The sequence below is a fragment of the Thalia democratica genome, chromosome 1 (assembly GCF_965202585.1).
Source record: "Thalia democratica chromosome 1, ktThaDemo2.hap1.1, whole genome shotgun sequence".
Taxonomy (NCBI): domain Eukaryota; kingdom Metazoa; phylum Chordata; class Thaliacea; order Salpida; family Salpidae; genus Thalia; species Thalia democratica.
The window spans coordinates 37,834,373-37,853,916 of record NC_139165.1 but is presented as its reverse complement, the minus strand read 5'-3'; the positions used below and the strand labels follow the sequence as shown (position 1 = coordinate 37,853,916).

General features: G+C 23.8%; 1 protein-coding gene across 1 annotated transcript; it reads right to left on the bottom strand.

Moving 5' to 3' along the window:
* Positions 1–797: 797 nt before the first annotated feature.
* On the bottom strand, positions 798–13,703 carry LOC145835738 (polyubiquitin-B-like). Its single transcript, XM_082943450.1, has 3 exons — positions 13,616–13,703; positions 3,591–3,803; positions 798–952 (listed from the first exon to the last, which is right to left on the bottom strand). Exons 1-3 carry the CDS (start codon positions 13,701–13,703, stop codon positions 798–800), a joined length of 456 nt encoding a protein of 151 aa, XP_082799576.1.
* Between the last annotated feature and the right edge of the window lie 5,841 nt (positions 13,704–19,544).

Here is a 19,544-nt window from a genome sequence, read left to right as displayed (position 1 = left end):
GTCTTGTGTAACTTATTGTAATTTACTGGTGACTATCTTCTAATATAACTATAAGAAAACACAGAATCTTAATTAAGTATGTAAGCTCTGGTATGTGCACTTAGAAACTAATTATTACAAATACCAGAGTTTTTAACTACGTAAATATTTAAAAGTATAGTAGACAATTACTGAAAATAAAATATACTTCTTGAGTGTTTTATTATGTAGGTACAAAGATAAAAAGAAATCGAAACTCAATTAGTAGATATACTTATCTTTTAAATTTATACTAAATAACTTCAGAAAAAATATTTCAAAGTTCATTCAAAACATTCAAAACATTCGAAAGCAATAAAAACTTCTAAACTATTCAAATTTGCGTTTGCGTAAGGCTCTAGTTTTACACGTAGCACATGTTGAACAGCCAAATTTCAAAACCACAGTAAGAAAACAATCACTATCAACATTGTAGTCAGATAAAGTTTTACCGTATTCAAGTTGCTTACCAGCATATATCAAACGTTGTTGACATACAGGAGGACCTGAAATATTTAGACATCAATAAGTATTCCTAAAAACACTATTATTTATTTTAAAAATTTAATTAAAAGAAAAGTTGTTTTAATGCAAAAATTAAGTTTTAGTTTAGGATTAAAATTAAGTATTTTGTTATTGTTGTATGCTATTAGTAACGATAATAATTTGTAATATTTCATCTAGTACACTGTTTAAACGATTTTTGTTTTACCTTCCTTATTCCTAATCTTTGCTTTGATACTTTCAACTTTGTCAGAAGTGTTTACTCTAAGTGCATACTATTTCCCAGTCGTATCTTTTGCACATAATTCTATTTCACCGACAAGCCTCAAATCAATGAGACAGTCTTGCTTTATGTTGTATTCCGATAAAGTTTTGCAATCTTTGAGATTTTCTTCTCTGAAACTTAAACATTGCTTGCTGAAAGGAATACCTGAAAGTAATCATGGCATTGATATTATTTAGACACTACAAAATTGTTTAGAAGAAAAAGCATTAAATATATTTTACCCTATTATTAGTAAGATAAGTTTTAAGAAACCTTTTTGAGCTTTTAATATTGGATAAACAATATCTAAAAACTAACTCGTTTCAAGGTTTTTTAATATTTCAGAATTAGTATAATACTTTTGTTAAAGTGTCTAAGCTTTTTAATGACTTGACTTTAAAAAGTACGTTGATTGGCTCAATGATAGTCTCTTTTATTCCGTATTTATCAACACAGAAACTATAACAGTTTTATTAACGTTTAATGATTTTAGTGATTTATATTATATTTAGATGAACAAACTTTTTCTTAATTTTTAATTTTTCTTATTAAACCTAGTTTATTATTTAATATATTTTTCTACAAATCCTTAGAAAATGAAAGTATCATAAAAAACAATGAATCTCCGTGATTATACTTTATCTGCCTAGCTTTGTAACTATTTAAAAAATTGCATTCGATTTATATAATAATTTCTTAAAATACCCTATTTTATTACGATCACTTACTTGAATGACGCTTCTGTGCTTAGTTTATAAATTTTTATAGTGTAAACATTATGTTAAGTATAAAAAATATACATGTATAGACACATTAATATGTACTTTATACCAGTGGCGACAGTGGTTTTTTTGTTTAGGGTTCAGGAAACTTATAAGCTTTAAAAAAATACAAAATTTGATACTTTTTAAAATTTTCTTTTTATTTTATAACAAGATAAAAAAGATAATTAGTATTCCTAAGTTTATTTAAAAAATAAATGCTTTATATTATATAAATACGTTCAATCATTTGCTATATATATACTTTATAAATTGTTGACAATTATACTTTTTAGGCAAAACATGTTTCAAAAAAGTAGTTTATAGTGAAAAATGTTCAGAAACGTTTTTTTTCAATTTCTCTTTTTTATTTATGTTTAATTCTACGTTTTAATGGGACTTTGTTTGAAACTAAGAAGTTTTAGTTGATATAACGTTCAGTAAAAACTTTCAATTTAACACACACTATAAAAACACGACTAACGTAGTTGTAAACATAAAAATAAAGACTTAAAAAAGAATTTCAACCAATCTACCAACAAGATTAGATTAAGAAAAAGTGTGCATTAATAAAAAGAAACGAATAAATTTACAACATAGCAAATTTTCTCTCAAGTATTTGAAAACAGAGTTTATTGAATTTATTTTTAGACTCCCATTGAAGAAGTTTAAAAAATTATGACAACTTATTCAAAAAATTAATTTTAAATGCCCTTAAGACCTTTTCTTTTTTCATCAACTCCCGCATATCCTATATAATTTTTAGAGACTAGATACGGCCAAAATTTTTATAAAAAATTTTATTCTTTACCGCCAACTTAAAGGAAATTTTTGTAAGTTTCACGTTTTGGCCTCATAACCAATATTTGGTCATTTTTAACACTGTGCCTCGACCTCCAGCTTTTTAGCTCAGGCCTTATTTTAAAAAATTAACCCAATGGAAACTTTATTACTCACTTTAAAAAACCTTGGTATAAAATTTTCTAAAAATCCTGCTTACAAAAAATTAAATCGACAAAATTAATAACTCATATTTTTTGTGAGCATAAATTGCTCAACATTTGTTGTTTTGTAAATGATTAGTAGAGAAAATTACCAAGATAACTAAATATATGTTAAAACCTTGAACAAAAGTTACTATTTATATTTTCAAATAATCAATACATAAAAGTTCTGTATAAAATCATTTGATATATGTTATGATTTTTTTTCTATACACTTAAATAAAAGTTTAATATCTATCAACAATAAAAAATATAGAAAGTTTTATCTTTTTTTTTCTGTTTGGCTCTTTTTGAATTTTTTTTTAGAACTTTTTGTAAATTTAAACAAATATAGTTTTATATTAAAGTCTAAATAAAATGTCTTTAAAGTCCCAACCAGTGCACACTACTGTACAAGAAATTTATTTTTAAGTGCACAAGTGTTTTTGGTTACTAAATCTATTTTGGCGTGCATGAATTGTTTTTTAAAAAACTATCTAAAATTTACACTAGATATTCTCTAGTTAATGATGAAAAACGAAAAGTGTTAGGTTGTTTCTATGATCATTTTTAGAGAAATTTTTGAGAAACCCTGCACTAGATGTTACGAGGAATTTAAAACTTATACCAGATATTCGCACACAGGGATGTACAGAATTTTACTTTTACAATTTTGATTAGCTGAAGACATTTAGTCTAAATGTTAGCTTTAGCATAACAACGTGTAAAATAAAATAAGAATCATGTGTTCCACAGACTATATTACAATAAGCATTAGTTAACTAGATAAAAAAATTGTTAAGTACATTGATAAGTCTTTTGAAATTCTAATATATTTTAAACGCTATCTTACAACTAAAAATTTACACTGTTGTAATTTTAGATCTTTTCAAAACTTACTTTAATTTTATCTAGCTTAGCTTTTTAGGAGTTGTTAAAAGATTTTGAAAACATAATTAATTTAGCAAAGCAATTTTGCACTTTATAACTTTCAAATATATTCATCTATTAAATAATCAGTCAGTTTTAAAATTTTGTTCTAATAATTGTTGTACTGACCTATTTTGTCCTGAATCCTAGCTTTTAGAACTGTTATAGTTTCATTTGGTTCGACACCCAATTCATAAGTTTTACGCCAATGATATACGACTACTTTCATTTTCAATACTAATTGAAGAGCTGACTCACTCTTGATATTGCAGTCATCCAAGGACTTTCCATCTTCCAATTGTTTTCCGTTGAAAAACAAACGTTGCATGTCAAAAGAAAAACCTGATAGTTTTTATTGTTTGAATAAAAGTTATTTTAAATAAATATAAATATTTTTTTTGTTTGATTAGTACTAACCAGGGGCGAAGGGTGGGAAGGGACACTGGCGCTGCATGCCACCAAAAAAAATAAAAGAAAATAAATAAAATAAAACTAATGTAATATCTTTATACTTAATTGTTTATCTTTTCTGCTTAATTTGCCTTTTTTCAACTATGTTAATCTAGTTTTCGAAAAGTTAGACGATATTTTGCATATTAATTAGTGAAAAATAAGGAAATTAACCAATATACTGATTCTATGCAAAAGCGAATAAGAATTACTAACGAATTTTCAAGTATTAACTTAAAGTACCGTTGTAAACTAGTGTTGAAAAAGAAATTCTGCGGGGCACGTAGTTTATAGTGGACTTATAAAAGTTTCTTATATTTTTGTTAAGTTAATTTATTTAAGCCATTTTTGTTCAATATTAAAATTAAACTATTCATTGGTAAGTTCTTTAGCAATTTTAATCATATAAATGTTTTGGTATTAAATTCAATATCATTCTGTACAAAAACAAATTTGTTATGAAATCAAACAAGTAAAGAACAAAACGTTTATGCCCACAATTATTATCTATGGATTGGTGTTGATAAGAACATGTCGGTCATTGATCTAAAGCTCTAATAGATATGTATAAGGAATAAGTTAAAATTTTTTTTTTTTTTTGTAGTGATATTTTTTAGTTATTTTACTTCTGTAAAATTTATGAAATTATTTTTAATTAAATACATATTTTAAATAAGCTTATATATGGTTATAACATTTTTCTTTTTATATTCTTAAAAATAGGATAACTTATCTAAAGTAACTATTTTAAGTTTTAAGTATTTGAAAATAATTAAAGATTATATATATTATATATTTTTAACAGTAGTTGTATAGTTAATTATTAATTACTTTAAAAACAAACTACAGCTTTTCACCACAAAGCGGATTTTCATATTGTAGATATGTGATAAAATAACCATGATAAAATGACAAACAGTTTACAATTTGTTTGGATGAAGTTTTTTGCTAAGAAAATTAAAACTTCAAGTAGAAATAAAGCATTTAGAAAAGTGTAAATGTTAAAAAACCTTTAATATAGAATTATTTAAAATCTATAAACACAAAAATTTGAACTATAGTATATAGTGAGGTATTAAACTAATGGATTATTTAAAAGTAAAAACTTATTAAAGTAGAAATTATAGAGTTTGAAAAAATATTAAACAAATTGTTCCGATGGTTTATTTTTAATGTAAGAATTTTCAAAATTAAAAAGGGTTAGCATTGAAGAAAAAAATTAAAGAATCATTGTTGTTACCAAATTTATATTATTATATAGAATTAAATGGCCTATTATAAAAAATGTTTGTTAAGCTAAAATCGAATGAGAGAAAAATTCATGATTTTAATTAAACTTTAAAAATAATTATATATAATTTAAATTCATAGTTAAAAAATAACTATAGGTATGATAATCTAAGTAAGAAAAAAAAAAACTTTAATAGTTTAAAACTAAAAAAGGGTATATATTAATGAAAGCACAATTTATTTGATATTGTATCAAAATATATCCTACTAATAATCTAACTTACTGAAAAGAAAACAAAAATAATAAAAAAATCAAAAAGACTCAGAAATAAACTATCAAATAAACATAAGATAAGCCAAACTATTTATTCACAAATTTTTCATCATTTATTTAACATTGTCAATGTAATAAACAGCTGTTATAAACAAAAATAAATAATTAAAGAAAGTTTATAACTCCAAAAAAATTAGTAAATTTAGCTTTATTTATCTACAAAAATTTTATTCTTAATTTATACTTGACAGCACCACAATTAACTTAATCCTAAAAATAAATTTAAATGCCCTAAAACAAAACGTTATGCTTATAAACTTTAACAAAAGTACAAATGTACATACAATAAATTTTAATTATATGAAAAATTACAAAACATGCATAATTTCTATAAAACGTACTTTTACTATTATACAAATCTATAAACGACTGTACGGTGTTTTAACTAAGTTAAAACTTGGCTGTTCCAAAAAAGCAACTTTGTATTCGTCATTTGTATTCTCTAGATTGTTCTAATGACTAAAGTAATAGTTTCTGTCTAATGCATATTTATCTGAAACATTTTCTGGATTTAATTTTGATTTATTTCATATAACTCTATGGGCTGTTCTTCTATTACTAAAGCTAGTTTTGTTTGTCCAACGTAACTATCACATCTGTTGCAAACTGCTGTGTCAATATAAAAAACTCTTACAGTTCAGATTTGATCTCAGATTAATTATTTTACCGTGAAAGGTTAAAACTCATAACCTTACATTATATTTTTATGTGCCCATGATACCTTCAAAGTGCGCATTTTTTTTCACTTTTTGCTATAAATAGTCTTTGTTTAATTTTGTTCGGAAACTAGACTCTAATTATTCAAAAATTTTCATAGATTTTCTTATTTTGGTAATCAAAATTTATCTAATGAAAACACTTTAATTCCTCTTTGTTTAATTTTAAAATATTCTTAAACTGAGAAGACAAATAGATATATTTATTATCATTTTTTTTTTTATATTCTCTTTTTTTTCTTTAAGTTGTTTTTTCAAATTGTTCTCCTGAAAATTTTAGGTTGAAATTAGATACAATACACTTGGTTTATGAGTTTTTTCAAACTCTCAGACTGAGAAGCAATTTTCTTGAAAACGAAACGTTGCTTTTATTAAATAAAATTATATTTATTTAAAAAAGTACATTCTAATACCTTCAAATCGAAAAAAAAAAGTCAGTTTTATTTGTTGTTGTACAAAACAAAAGAATGCTCTGTAAGTATTTCAAATAATTTGAATAAAAAACATTAATTTTTACTTTAATCAATAATCAAATAAACAAAAAGTCTGTAAAGAAAGTATGCTTCAAACAAAAACTCCGCTACGTAAGAAAAATTACTTGGCAATTTAATAAATAAAAGAATGATAGAAGACTTTACAAATCAAGTTAATTTTCATTTTATACTAAAAAGAAAAGTATTTAGTCAGAAAGCATATAAAAACTAACTAAATCTATATGTGAAATTGTCCTTTATAAATAAGATGAAATATCAAATTACTATGATGTACAACTTTTATCTTTTTGACCAAAACTAATACCCACACCTAAGTTGAAAAACAAAACTATTGAGAACAAAAAAAAATTTTATAGAACACATAAGGCCATTAAAGTAGAAAGATGTTTTAACTATTAAAGTTGAAAGTATAAACAACTTCAATCAATTTTATTGCAATTAAAAAAACAAACTAAAAGTACCTAATATTTAAAGCCAGATAAAAGTCAATTAAGAAAAAGTACTGAATCGTACATTCAAATTGTTATAAACAAATTCTGTGAGCTAAAGCATGAATTTATTTTACTTTTTTTTTATTTCTTTTTCAAGTTATGCGTATACATAAGCTCAACAACTATTTGAATAAAATCATTTAAAAAACTCTACGAAAACTTCAAGACAAAACAAAAAACAATAAAATTGTAGATGGAAATTCTGACAAAGACGGCAAAATTGTTATAACAAACTAGTAGGATTATATTTCATTAATAACGGAATCTCTAAATGAAAGTTAAAAAGTACTACCTTACAATGAGAATAAAATATTATTAGAAATTACAGAAATAAAAAAAAAAACATTTGTCAAATCTAATTGATAAGTTTAAAAAGAACTATTGAAGCGATAGTTTGCAATTTTTTACGACTGATATGAAAAAACACAAAATGGTATCTTAATAAAAATTAATAAAGCATCAGCAAAATATATTGCTAATAATAAATGCGGGAAATCTCGCAAAATAACTCCAGACAACTTGAAAACTTTTTGTATTAATGATATTCTAACAAGAATAGTTCAAGCAGCTGGAAAAACATACATAAGTAGATTGACAGCTATGCTGAATTTAATATTAGAACCAACCACTGTAATTTATAGCAGACTTGAAATATATGGGTATTGTAAAGACTCTAAAATTATTCAGATGATAAAAGACCCTGGAAGTTCAAATTGATGATAAGAATCGCATTTTTAGCACGATTGTATCTATCCATTTTGTCAACAGATCTAGTGACCAAAACTCTTGTTGAAGGTTTAAATTCGTGCTTAAAGTTTAGGACACCAATGATTGAAACTTAGTAAATCTATCAAAATAGCTCTACATAATAATTTTATAGTCTTTCAAAAAATTATTTTAAACAAAGGAAATGAATTATTACAGGAGATAACAATTCTGTTGGTACAGCAAACATGTCATTGCGGAGAATAATGATTAAAGTGACGAAACTAAACAAAGTACTCATGGTAAAACATTTTATTGATTACATGATAGTAATATTAGAGAATACTACACTATAAAACAAAATAATTAAAAATATCCAAGTTTCTTTTAAACAACACGATCTAAATTTAAAGTCACTAATAATGTCAAAAGAAAATAGAACAAATACATTACTTTTCCTAGCTGTTGTTAGTATATTTCTTAAAGCAAATTGAAAAAGGTATTCTACACTAGAAATCTTAGAAAGCCAAAGCAATAAATTTTAACTTTTTAAATAAAAAATATTTCATCCATTGAATACTTTGAAAGGAATAATTACAGGGGAAGAGTAAAGAGTATAAAGAATAATTGAAAGGAAAGAAAATAATTGTGAGAGTTTGAAAAAAACTAAAAACTTATGTATTGCATCCTATTCCAACCAAAAAAATAAACAGAAGACCAAATTGAGAAAATTTAAAAGCAAAAGGAAAATGAGAACATACCAAATAAAGAAAGGTTAATTATAGAAATACCTATTGTTTTTATTAATTTCAAATATCTTAAAATTAACTAAACAGGAGTCAAAACTTTTTCCATTAGGTAAAATTCATTTACAAAACCAGCAAATTTAAGATAACTTCTGAACAATTAGATTTAAATTAAAAAAACAATAAACAAAGACTATTTTTAGCAAAAAGTGTAAAAAATGCCCACTTTGTTGAAATCATAGAAAAAATAAAAAAATGGTCTTAGATAAAGAATTTTCATTTATCAAGGTAAAACAGTAAAACTGAGACCAAGTTTGAATTGTAAGAATTGTTCTATTTACGCATCAGTATGCAGAAGATGTTCTAGTAAATACGTGGGAAAAACAAAAAACACCTTTAGTAATAGAAGAACAGCCCATAGAGTTGATTAAAATAAATTTAAATTTAATACTGTAGATATCCCAGGTGAATGTGCGTTATACAAACACTACTACTTTAATCATAAGAACAATCTAGAGAACTTTAAGATAAATACGCATACGAATTTTCTTTTTAGCAACAACCAAGTGTTAAAATATAGGTTATAGAGAATATTAAAATTTAACAGATAAATAAATTTAAATTGGGTTGCCACAGATCAAGCTGAGAAAAATTTACTGACTTTTTAATTAAATTTTCTAGAATTTTTAAAATCTAACTCTTTATTTAAATTTTTTCTAAAATACATAATCTATCACTTGAAACTATATTAAGCTTTAAGTCTAAATTTAAAATATATTATAACAACTGTTTTTTTTGCTAAATTCAATCATCAAACTTTCATCACAACACTTGTTTCCATCTGTGTTTGTTTAGTGTATTTGCAATAAACAGCTCTATCAATGTATAAGCAAAATATTTGTATTATTACCTTATAAACACAGCTTGTCTAAAAAATACACATTTTTTCAGCATTTCTTAATATAAATGTATTTAAATAAACAAAACAACATATAAAGCACTTTTACAGTAAAAACCTTAAGATAATAACAAACTTTCACAATTAAAACCATAAAACAATAAAGAACATTATCAAACACTGTATTTTATAATTTAAGTACTAAAATTTATTTTCTACATTTTTTTTAACACTTCAACCTCTTCATCTAATGAAGATATGGTATATACCTCTCTTACAACTTTTGCAACAAATTTTAAAAACTTTAAATAAATTATAAAGAAGTTAAGTATACACATCAACTTGTTACACAAAATACTAAACTAACTGCTTAATAACAAAGAACTCAATTATTTACTAAAACCAAAGAACACTTTTATTCTTAAATTATATTAGTTAAACTATTGTGAATATATCACAGTTTTACTATGAAAGTGTCCTTGCTACAAATCAGCTTACATTACAAAAAAGCTTACAATAACTGCTTGTTCAAATAAGGTAATTGTTTAATATGTTAAAAGAAAGATTTTACTAATGTCATCTTGTGTGGGAGTGTCTGGTAAATCATGGGCTTATTTTAATTCAAATAAATGTGCTTTCTGTCTATACAGGTTATACAATTAAATCGTATAAGTATATAAATATATTAATGCAACTCTTTTTACCGAAGTGCTTTTTATTTTGAATTGAAGTAGCTAATGATAAAGACAATTTTTTTGTCTAAACATATGTTCTAGAGTTTAAATAAAAAAATTCCTAATATTTTTTTTAAAAGCCCATTAAGTGGGCTCTGTAGATAGTTATAAAGTTTTAAAAATCACTTTGTTTTCAAGATATATAAATATATATATATATATATATATATATATATGGGAAAGAGTCTAAATTAGAAGTAAACAAAACTTCACTAGGTTACTAAATTGCACGAAGCAAAATTTGCACAAGTTACATTTTTGTACAGTAAAATAAATAGAAAAAATAAATAAATATGTATATATATATATAGAACTAAAATACACAAAATAAACTTTTGCTCGGGACAGCTGTTTCTGCGTTTAATACGCATCTTCAACCAAGTTTTATTCAATGAAAATTGCTGTCCCAAGCAAAATTTTATTTTGTGTATTTTAGTTCTATAATTGGCACCTACGAAAAGTGGAGAGCCTTTCTCACCATCAACAGACTTCAAAAAACAAGTATATATAACTTATTGAAATGGCGATTTTAAAAATTCTGCTACATATGTTTCATAAAGCTTTAATTTTTCTCAAAGCTTTAATCATCAGCCAATTAAATTCAAAATAAAAAGCACTGTACTAAACAAAGATACAAAAGTTATGCAAAAAAACAAAAAACAGTGTGATGTAATATTGTACATTACAAATATTCAGTACAAAAATCGATCTACCATCTAACTAATCAAACAACTAGTTTGAACATTAACCTTATTTTATATATATATATATATAAAACTTAATAAATAAAAAAGTTACTAGCCGAGAGTAAGGGTTAAGGGTGACCGTGATAGTAACAAAAAAAAATTGAAATAAAAAAAAGATAAAAAATAAATAAAAGTAAAATTTAAAAAAAATTAGAAAAAAATAACTTAATGACCGAGGGTAAGGGTTGTAGGAATATTGGTAGTAAAACAAAACAAAAAAAAACATTTATAAAGAAAATTATAAATTGAAATTTAACCCATGCAAAATGTCTCTGTGCAAAAACCTCTTGCAAAAGTGACCCTTAGTTAAAAAGTTTCTTCGTGTAATTTTGTGCACTCGTGCAATGTTTTCCCCTCGTGCAATTTTGAACGCTCTTGCAAATTTGACAGCTACTCAACATAATTTATTGGAAAAGTACGATTTTTAAAATACTGAAACATATGTTTCATAAAGCTAAACGCTAAAATCAAGTGGACTCTGTAGAAAAGGTTCAAGTTTGAATAATAACCTTATTATATGTATAATTCAATAAAAATATACATATATATATATAATTAGGTTATTATACATATATTTTATATATATAATATATATATATATATATTTGTACCAGTATTTTCTTAATCGTACTTTTTTAATACATTATTTTAAAACCCTTAAAATGGGCTCTGTAGAAGGTGTTTAAATTTAAATAACAACCGTATTTTGTATATATATATATAGCTGGTTATATTTAAATAAATAGCACTGTGATAAACAGAGATGCAAAAGTTATATCTGAAAAAAAATATTATGATATAATTATTGAATTTTGTACAGTACAAATAATCGGTGCAGTAATTGATCATCCATCTAAACCAGGGGTCAGCAAACTGCGGCCCGCGGGCCAAATTAAAATTTTTATTCAACTAGTTTAATATACTAACGTTTTTGAAAACACAAAAATAAAATTTTAGTGTTATTTTAATAGGATGTTCGAAAAAATTGTCTTTAAATATGTTTTTTAAAGCACAGAAAAAAGTTCCTTATTGACCTGCCGACCCCTGATCTAAACAGATATACAAAGTTCACCAAAAACTCAGTTAAGTGTATATAAAACACTTTATTCAACTGAAGTTATTGTGAACTTTAGTGTTAATTTATATGGAAGTTAAATTTTTGTACCGAATATTTATACTGAGCAATATTCGATTATTCCTTTATAATGTTTTTTTTATAACTTTTGTATCTCTTTTTACCATAGTACTATTTATTTTAAATTGAACCAGCTAAAGTTAATTTTTTTTTTGTCTTTTTGAAACATATGTTCTGGAACTTTTAAATCGTATTTTCCTAACAAATTATTTGAATGCCTTTCAAGTAAGCTCTGCTGAAAGTTATTAAGTTTAAATAATCATCTTGTTTTCTATATTTATAGCGTTATATGTTCTATAAATAGTTGTATAATATATATAAATGTTGAATTTAAAACAGTCAGGCTTGCCACTTTTTGTGTCTTAAGACTTTTCTAGTGACTTCAATGTCCTGAGTCATACTGAATTTTTTTTTTAAACCTTAAACTAAACAAAACACTTCTCAAAATCATGTAAAATTCATAAAATTTTGTAACATAATAATAAAATATTATAAAAAAATTAACTAAATCTTTCTAAAAAATACTGATAACTACTAGAGAATTCTAGAAACTTTAAAACTGAACAGAGTATGATATAAAAATAAAAACAAGTTTATTATGAGTCAGCCTGAGTTTATAATACAAGTTCAAAATACCCAGAGTTAAGCTAAGTATTATGAATATGTTACAACCCTGTTGCTTTAAACAAGATTAAAATGTGTTGTTTAGGATGATGTTGTTAACCTTTCTTCTAAATTCGTGAAAATGATGTTAAATAAAATCTATTACAAAAACAACTAATGTAAAAAATTGTTTCAATCAAATCAAATAGACATTAATAACGCTTTTATCAGCCTATATTTAAAGCAACCACTGTTAAATTAACTTAGTTGCAAATACAGGTTTGACATAAACACATGGTAGCTCAAAACAGTTCAACCTTTTTTCAATTTTAGATGCCCTAGACCAGTATTTTTTGTTTTTTTTTATTTGAAAACATCATGCAATCTTTTTTCAGACTTTGATAAAGTATACTTTGTTTAGTTAAATATTTGTTATTTTGAAACTAATTTTATTTAACAACTTAGTATCAATCAAGTTTAGATATTAAAATTAAAATTTATTTCAGGACTCAATAAAAACTTTTAATGAATCAGAAATAACAACTCTGCATATAGATATGGTGTGTTTTCTTAACAAATTACGAAATAATCAGATATTTTTTCAAAATTGAAATCATTAAATAAGAACTATTGAATTTTATTATGAAACTTAGCGAGATTTTTTTATTTTCCAAATCAAAAAAAAACACTTTATTTAAAATTGACTAAACAAAATTAAAGTTTGTTGCAATTCTGAATTCAACATGAACATTTAACAATAATATGATGCCGAGTGAATTTAAAAAATATATTCAGGTATTTACAAACACAAGTTTACTTGATACTTATTAGCATAAAATTAAGCTTAATATAAAAAATGTATAGTAAATTACCTTTCTGATCCTGAATTCTAGCTTTGACAATAGCAGAAGTATATTTTGGCTTGACTGAAAGTTTGAAACTTTTTCCACCATCTGCCATTGTTTCCACAAGAATATGCATGTTCATAATATTTATAAACCTGTGCATAATTCATAATTAAACTAAAGTTTAAAATATAAATTTGAAACTTATTTAAGTAAAATATATTTTAAACACATAAGTAAAAACTATTACTTTTTATTAAACTTAAAAAATATCATATAGAAAATTAAGTAGATTTATCAATTTAAAATAATGATGAGATTTTTTTCTATATTCTACCTTTCATTATAAAAATTAAAAAAAAAAAGACAAATAAAACCACCTTAAGAAATAAAAACAATCTTTATTACATAATTTTACAATTACAAACAAAAAACAACTGACAACTTTTTAAATACTACTAGCGTAAGATAAAAGAAAGGATTATTAAATCTTTTTTTTAGTTTACAACGTTTACAAGGTAGCCAATCTTCAAGTCAAAAAAATATCCAAAGTGATTAACAACTGTAAAAAGTAACTATTAGTTTTTTAAATTTTACAAAACACACTTTTAAACTTTTTAAAATCATTAAAGTAAAGTTCATCCTAGAAATAATTTATTGAAAAAATACTGAAACTGAACTAATTAAAATCTTTTTTGAAATAAAACATTCTAGCGTTTAACAGTCTTTATATCATTTTATTTAGATTAATGCTTATAATGGCAACTATAGGCTAAGTTTAGTGTTAGTCTACGAACAAAACAAGTTTAATAGTAGATCCACTAAATAGAAAAGATATAAAGGCTTTTTGTTGAGTTTTTAAAACTTTTTTATTGATCAATTTAAAATATTTAAAAACTTGAATTTTCTTTTAATAAATATATTTATAGTGGATAAGTAATCTTAAAATTTTCTGAATCATAAAACTTTTAATTATGTAAGAAAATCTAGTTCTTCTGTAACTAAATCTAAATTTTCCATTCTCATAGCCAATAAAAAAGATTATCTTGTGTGATAATGAAAAAAACTGTCGAGAGCAACTACACATTTTTTTGAGTCACCTTTAAATTTTTAAATTGTTAGTAATTTCTTCAATATATAACCATCAAGTTTTAACAAAATTGATGATAAAATATTTAAAATTTGCAAACTAACCAACTAAAACTCAGAAAAAAATCTATTTAAAACAGTCTTAAGGTTTGAGAAAAAATCTTTAAATTATACGGAGTTTATTTACTAAAAAATAAAATCTCTCTTGAATCTACCTGAGTTAAAAAAAAATCAAAATATCCTAAGCTATCCTTAGGTTTTCAAAAACATAAAAATATCCGGAGTTATCTCGAGTGTCCTGAATGTGTGGCAACCCTGTAACTCAACTAATCTCATTTAAGTTTTAGTGAAAAATATATCCTGAGACTACAAAAAAAATCCTTAAGTGTTCTGATTTTTTCAAAACACAAGTAGAACTATTGGACGTTTAAAAATAATTTTCTAATTATCCTGAAATACTAAAAAAGCTAAAAATTCCTTAAATGATGGAAACAAAATAAGTGTGTAGTAACCAAGAAATTTACATAATTGATAGTAGAGTTTACTATCATCGGGCAGTATATTCAAGCTTTATATTATCCTTATTTAAAACACGGATTTACACTTCTTTATTTTTCTTTTACTTGATTAGTATTGAAGATTATAAAACAGTTATTGTAATAAATTTTGTCACTAATTAATCTATTAAAAATTAAGTTTATTGTTGATTTATTATAAACTGTAGTAATTACATTAATTAGTTGACTAAACAACTACTGATTGTTTTTTATCCTTTTTAATATTTTTTTAATGTTTCCATAAATAAGTTTTTTATTTCTGCTTATTGTCACATACATACTCTGATAAACCTAGTTCAAGTGAAAAAGTGTAAGCACTGTGATATCGTATTAAAAAATGTTAATTTTAATTTGTCTAAATGTTATTGGTTATACACTTGCTGTCAACAGCTTTTTGTAGATTAGTTTTTGGTATGTATCAATATAAATAATAAAAAAAGTTAAATGTACAGTACAAAACACTCTAAATAAACATTCTATGAAATCCAAAAGAAATGGCATCTGATTTTACATATAAAGAATCATTTTTTACAACTAAGTTTTTTCTTCCAAAATAGTTAATTTTTTTTTAATGTACAAAAAAGAACGTTATTTTATCCAATTGGAGAATTTAACTTAATGTTATGGCAGTTTTTGCACCAGAATAATAAACAAACAACAGCAAGTTAATAACATTTACTTGTTTTGATTTTTTTATAACAATAGGCCATACACATGTTTATAGTTATGCACAATATTTAGAAACAAATAAAATGCTGATTACTGTATATTTTAAAACCTTAAAAACATACTATGCATGTTAACATAGAGAAATATGAATTAAAACACTTTCAAGTTAAACAGCATTTTTAGTAAAAATTTTAATAACAAAACTTATATATTAAAATAAATTGCAGTATTAAATTAGATTCTATAAACACCTTTTTAATAATTTAAGGAAAATTCAAATTTTAATGACCATTAAAAACATTTTGATTAATTTTTCTAACAATCACATTTTCTTACAAACGTAATAAAAGTAATGAACTAAATATTTAACATAACGTTTAAAACATTTCATTTATTTTTAGACATTTAAGTAATTTTCTGTTTTATTTTTACAAGTAAACTATTATCTGTAACATTAAAAACTTAATTATATATAGAAAACTATAATCAACCATTTTATAAAATCATTTTATTTTTTAACCGAAATCTGGTTGTAAATAAAATATTTAACTGCACAGTTTTATTCGTACAGGAAACTAAAAAATTTTACTAACTAAATACCATTTTTAAATATCAACTATTAGCTATCTGGTACTTTAGGAGTTTAAGTTATATAAAAAAACTTGTTTTCCTATGGTCTTGAGTGATTAAAAACTATCCTAAAATACCTTAAACCCTCTTGAATATATTTAATTTTTGAAATTCTTAAAAGCGTCTTTTATTCATTTTTAAAATAAAATCAAGTTATATAAGACAATAAAACAACGAATTGCAACTAGTTGAATTAAAACTGATTCGGTTTCTATACAAAAAAAGATTAGAGAGATCTTTAAACTATACAGAATTTAAAAAAAAAACTATCTTTAATCTGTCTCAATTTAAATAAAATTAAATATCCTAAATATTTTCGTAGACATTAAAATACCCTAACAGTCTTGAGTATCTTTAATGAGTGACAACCCTGTAAATTAAGTATATCACATTCAAAACTAATAAAAAAATGTGTAATTATTAATAACCCTGAATCAAACCGAGTTTTTTTTCAGAAACATAATGATCCTGATCCAGCATATATATTCAATATTTTAAATATCCTAAGCCACCTTGGTATTTAAAAAAGTTCAAAATTTCCTGAATATCCTGAGTGTGTGGCAACCCTGAAACTCATTCTATTAATAACATAGTTTTCTTTTAACGAGAAAGATTTTTTTAATTTAATTTAAGGTTTAAAATGATCCTCAGGTACTTTTAATTGCTTATATTAATAATATTTTTTTTAGTTACATGGTTACCACTGGTTTTTGGAAAATTTTTGCAAGGTCTTCAAAATTTCTTCTAAGTTTCTATAAGTACTATTTCTGGGTCTTTTTTTAGTTTAAATTAAATTTAAGGAAAAAAAAATTGTAAAATAGCATAACAGAATAGGGCAAAACTGTAAGGCAACTTAAAAAATGTTTTTTATCTTTTATAAAAAGAACTTTTGTTAAAGACAAAAAATATTTATATTTGTGATATATTATTTGTTATAAATCCTTTTTTTTTTTACTTTATATGTATAAATTATTTTTGAACTCTAGGTTTTACCAATTTTTTAGTGATTCTAATTTAAAGTTTAAGTTTTTACAGGTTTATTTTTATAAAATTTCTTAAGTTCCAAATTTTTTACCTAATTAATCAAAATCAAGGTTTTTTCAGTATTAAAGGTTTTGTGAAAGCCCTATACTTAGGTTTCATTAAGTATTGTCAAGTTAAAAACTTTAATTTTACTTAATTTAGACACCCATGATTAATTTAAAACTAAATTCTAATATTGGCTTTTTTTTTTGGTTACTCTTTTGTTTGATTGATAAAATAAATTTATATACTGATTGCATTAATTCTAGCTGATTATTTTTTTCTCTTGCCATTAGTGTTGTGTTTGTTTTTAATTATTGTCATTTATAAGCTCTGATGAACCTAGTTAAGTTAAAACAGTGTTAGTTTTGCAGATTCCATTTAATAATATTTATATTAATATATCTTAACCATTTTTTCACACTTGAAATTAAACAACTTGGTGTAGACTTGTTTTTAATTTTGGTAAAAAAAATCAAAATGAAATTAAAATTTTAACTACAAGCACAAATTATCTAAACAGCTTATAATATTGAAAAAATAAGCTTCTGTTTTAAATTTAACACAACTTTATTTCAAAAGAAACAAATTTCTTTTACTTTTTCCTAATACAGGGGTCGGCAGACAGTTGGTGCTCGCGGGCCAAACTTCAAGTTTTAAAATCTTTCAAAATCAGTTTTAGTTTTAGTGATATTTGAACAATCTTTCGATTTTAGTTTTAGTCACATTAAAGAAAGTTATACTTTTGTTCACTTTATTAATTTTAATGATATTTAACTACACAAAGAATGCCTATTTTAATTGAAAATATTTTTTGGAATTAAATTTACATTGACAAATATACTTAAGTCTTAATTAACTATGTACTATTTTTAACATAATTAATGCTCTAATACTCTAATAAGTACGTTATAAGTAATTAATTAGCTTTTAACATAGTTTCTACTTTTAAAAAAGTGCAAAAACTTGCAATTAATATAGCTCAGATCAGATACATAACTAAAATATCATCAGTATAAAAAGTACACAATGTACAAGTAGACCAGAAAAATTACAATTAGTAAACTACACTACAGTCATAACAACTGTTCTAAGAATTCGAAGATTTATTTAAAGTTTTTGAAATAAAAGGTTTACCTGAGTTTCTTTTAAATGTCTCAAACAGGTTTAAACTTGTTTGAATTTTTAAAATTTTTAAACTAAACTGAATGTTTGGCAACCCTTTTTAAAACAAAGTCACAAAATAAAGAACTAACGAAGTTTATTAGCAGTGAGTTAAATGTATATCAAAAATGTTATCATAAGTCAGCTCGAATGGAAAATTACGTTTTTTAATCATTTTTAACAAAATTTAAAAATTTAGTAAGCCATTAATAAAGTAGAAAAACTTAACTTTTTATTGAACATTGTAGCAATACTTTATCAGCAATAAAGATGTTGTATTTCAAGTGTAAATGTGAAATATAAGATGAGCTATAAAAACTAAAAATACGTTAGTTAGGAGTTATTGCCTGAAAGAAAAAAAAAACAAATAGCTTTAGTCAGTTTCAACAAAGGAAATGATTATATTCAGTAACTACAGACTGATCAAAAAAAAAATAGGTAAGGTAAGCTATAAATTAGCAAAAATAATTACTAAAAAGAAGATACCGTTTAGAATTAAAAACTTTTTTGAGAATTTATGTTGGCCTTAATAAAATATTTTTGTTTATTTTTTTATTGAAAACAAGAAGTCGTGTTTAGTAAATCTCTAAAGATTATAAAGCAGCATAAATCAAACTAGAACTTTATCAATCTGATAAGTAGAGAGAACTGGTACAACAATTATTGCTCATCTGAGAGTTTTTATTAGAAGTATTTTTACTGACTTTGATATTTTAGAAAAAATTCTAGGTTTAGTTCCAATGCACAACAATAGGTAAAGGCGTTTTTAAAAGCAAAGATGCAATGCACTTACATAAAGTTTTAAGAAGTATAATTTTCTGCTT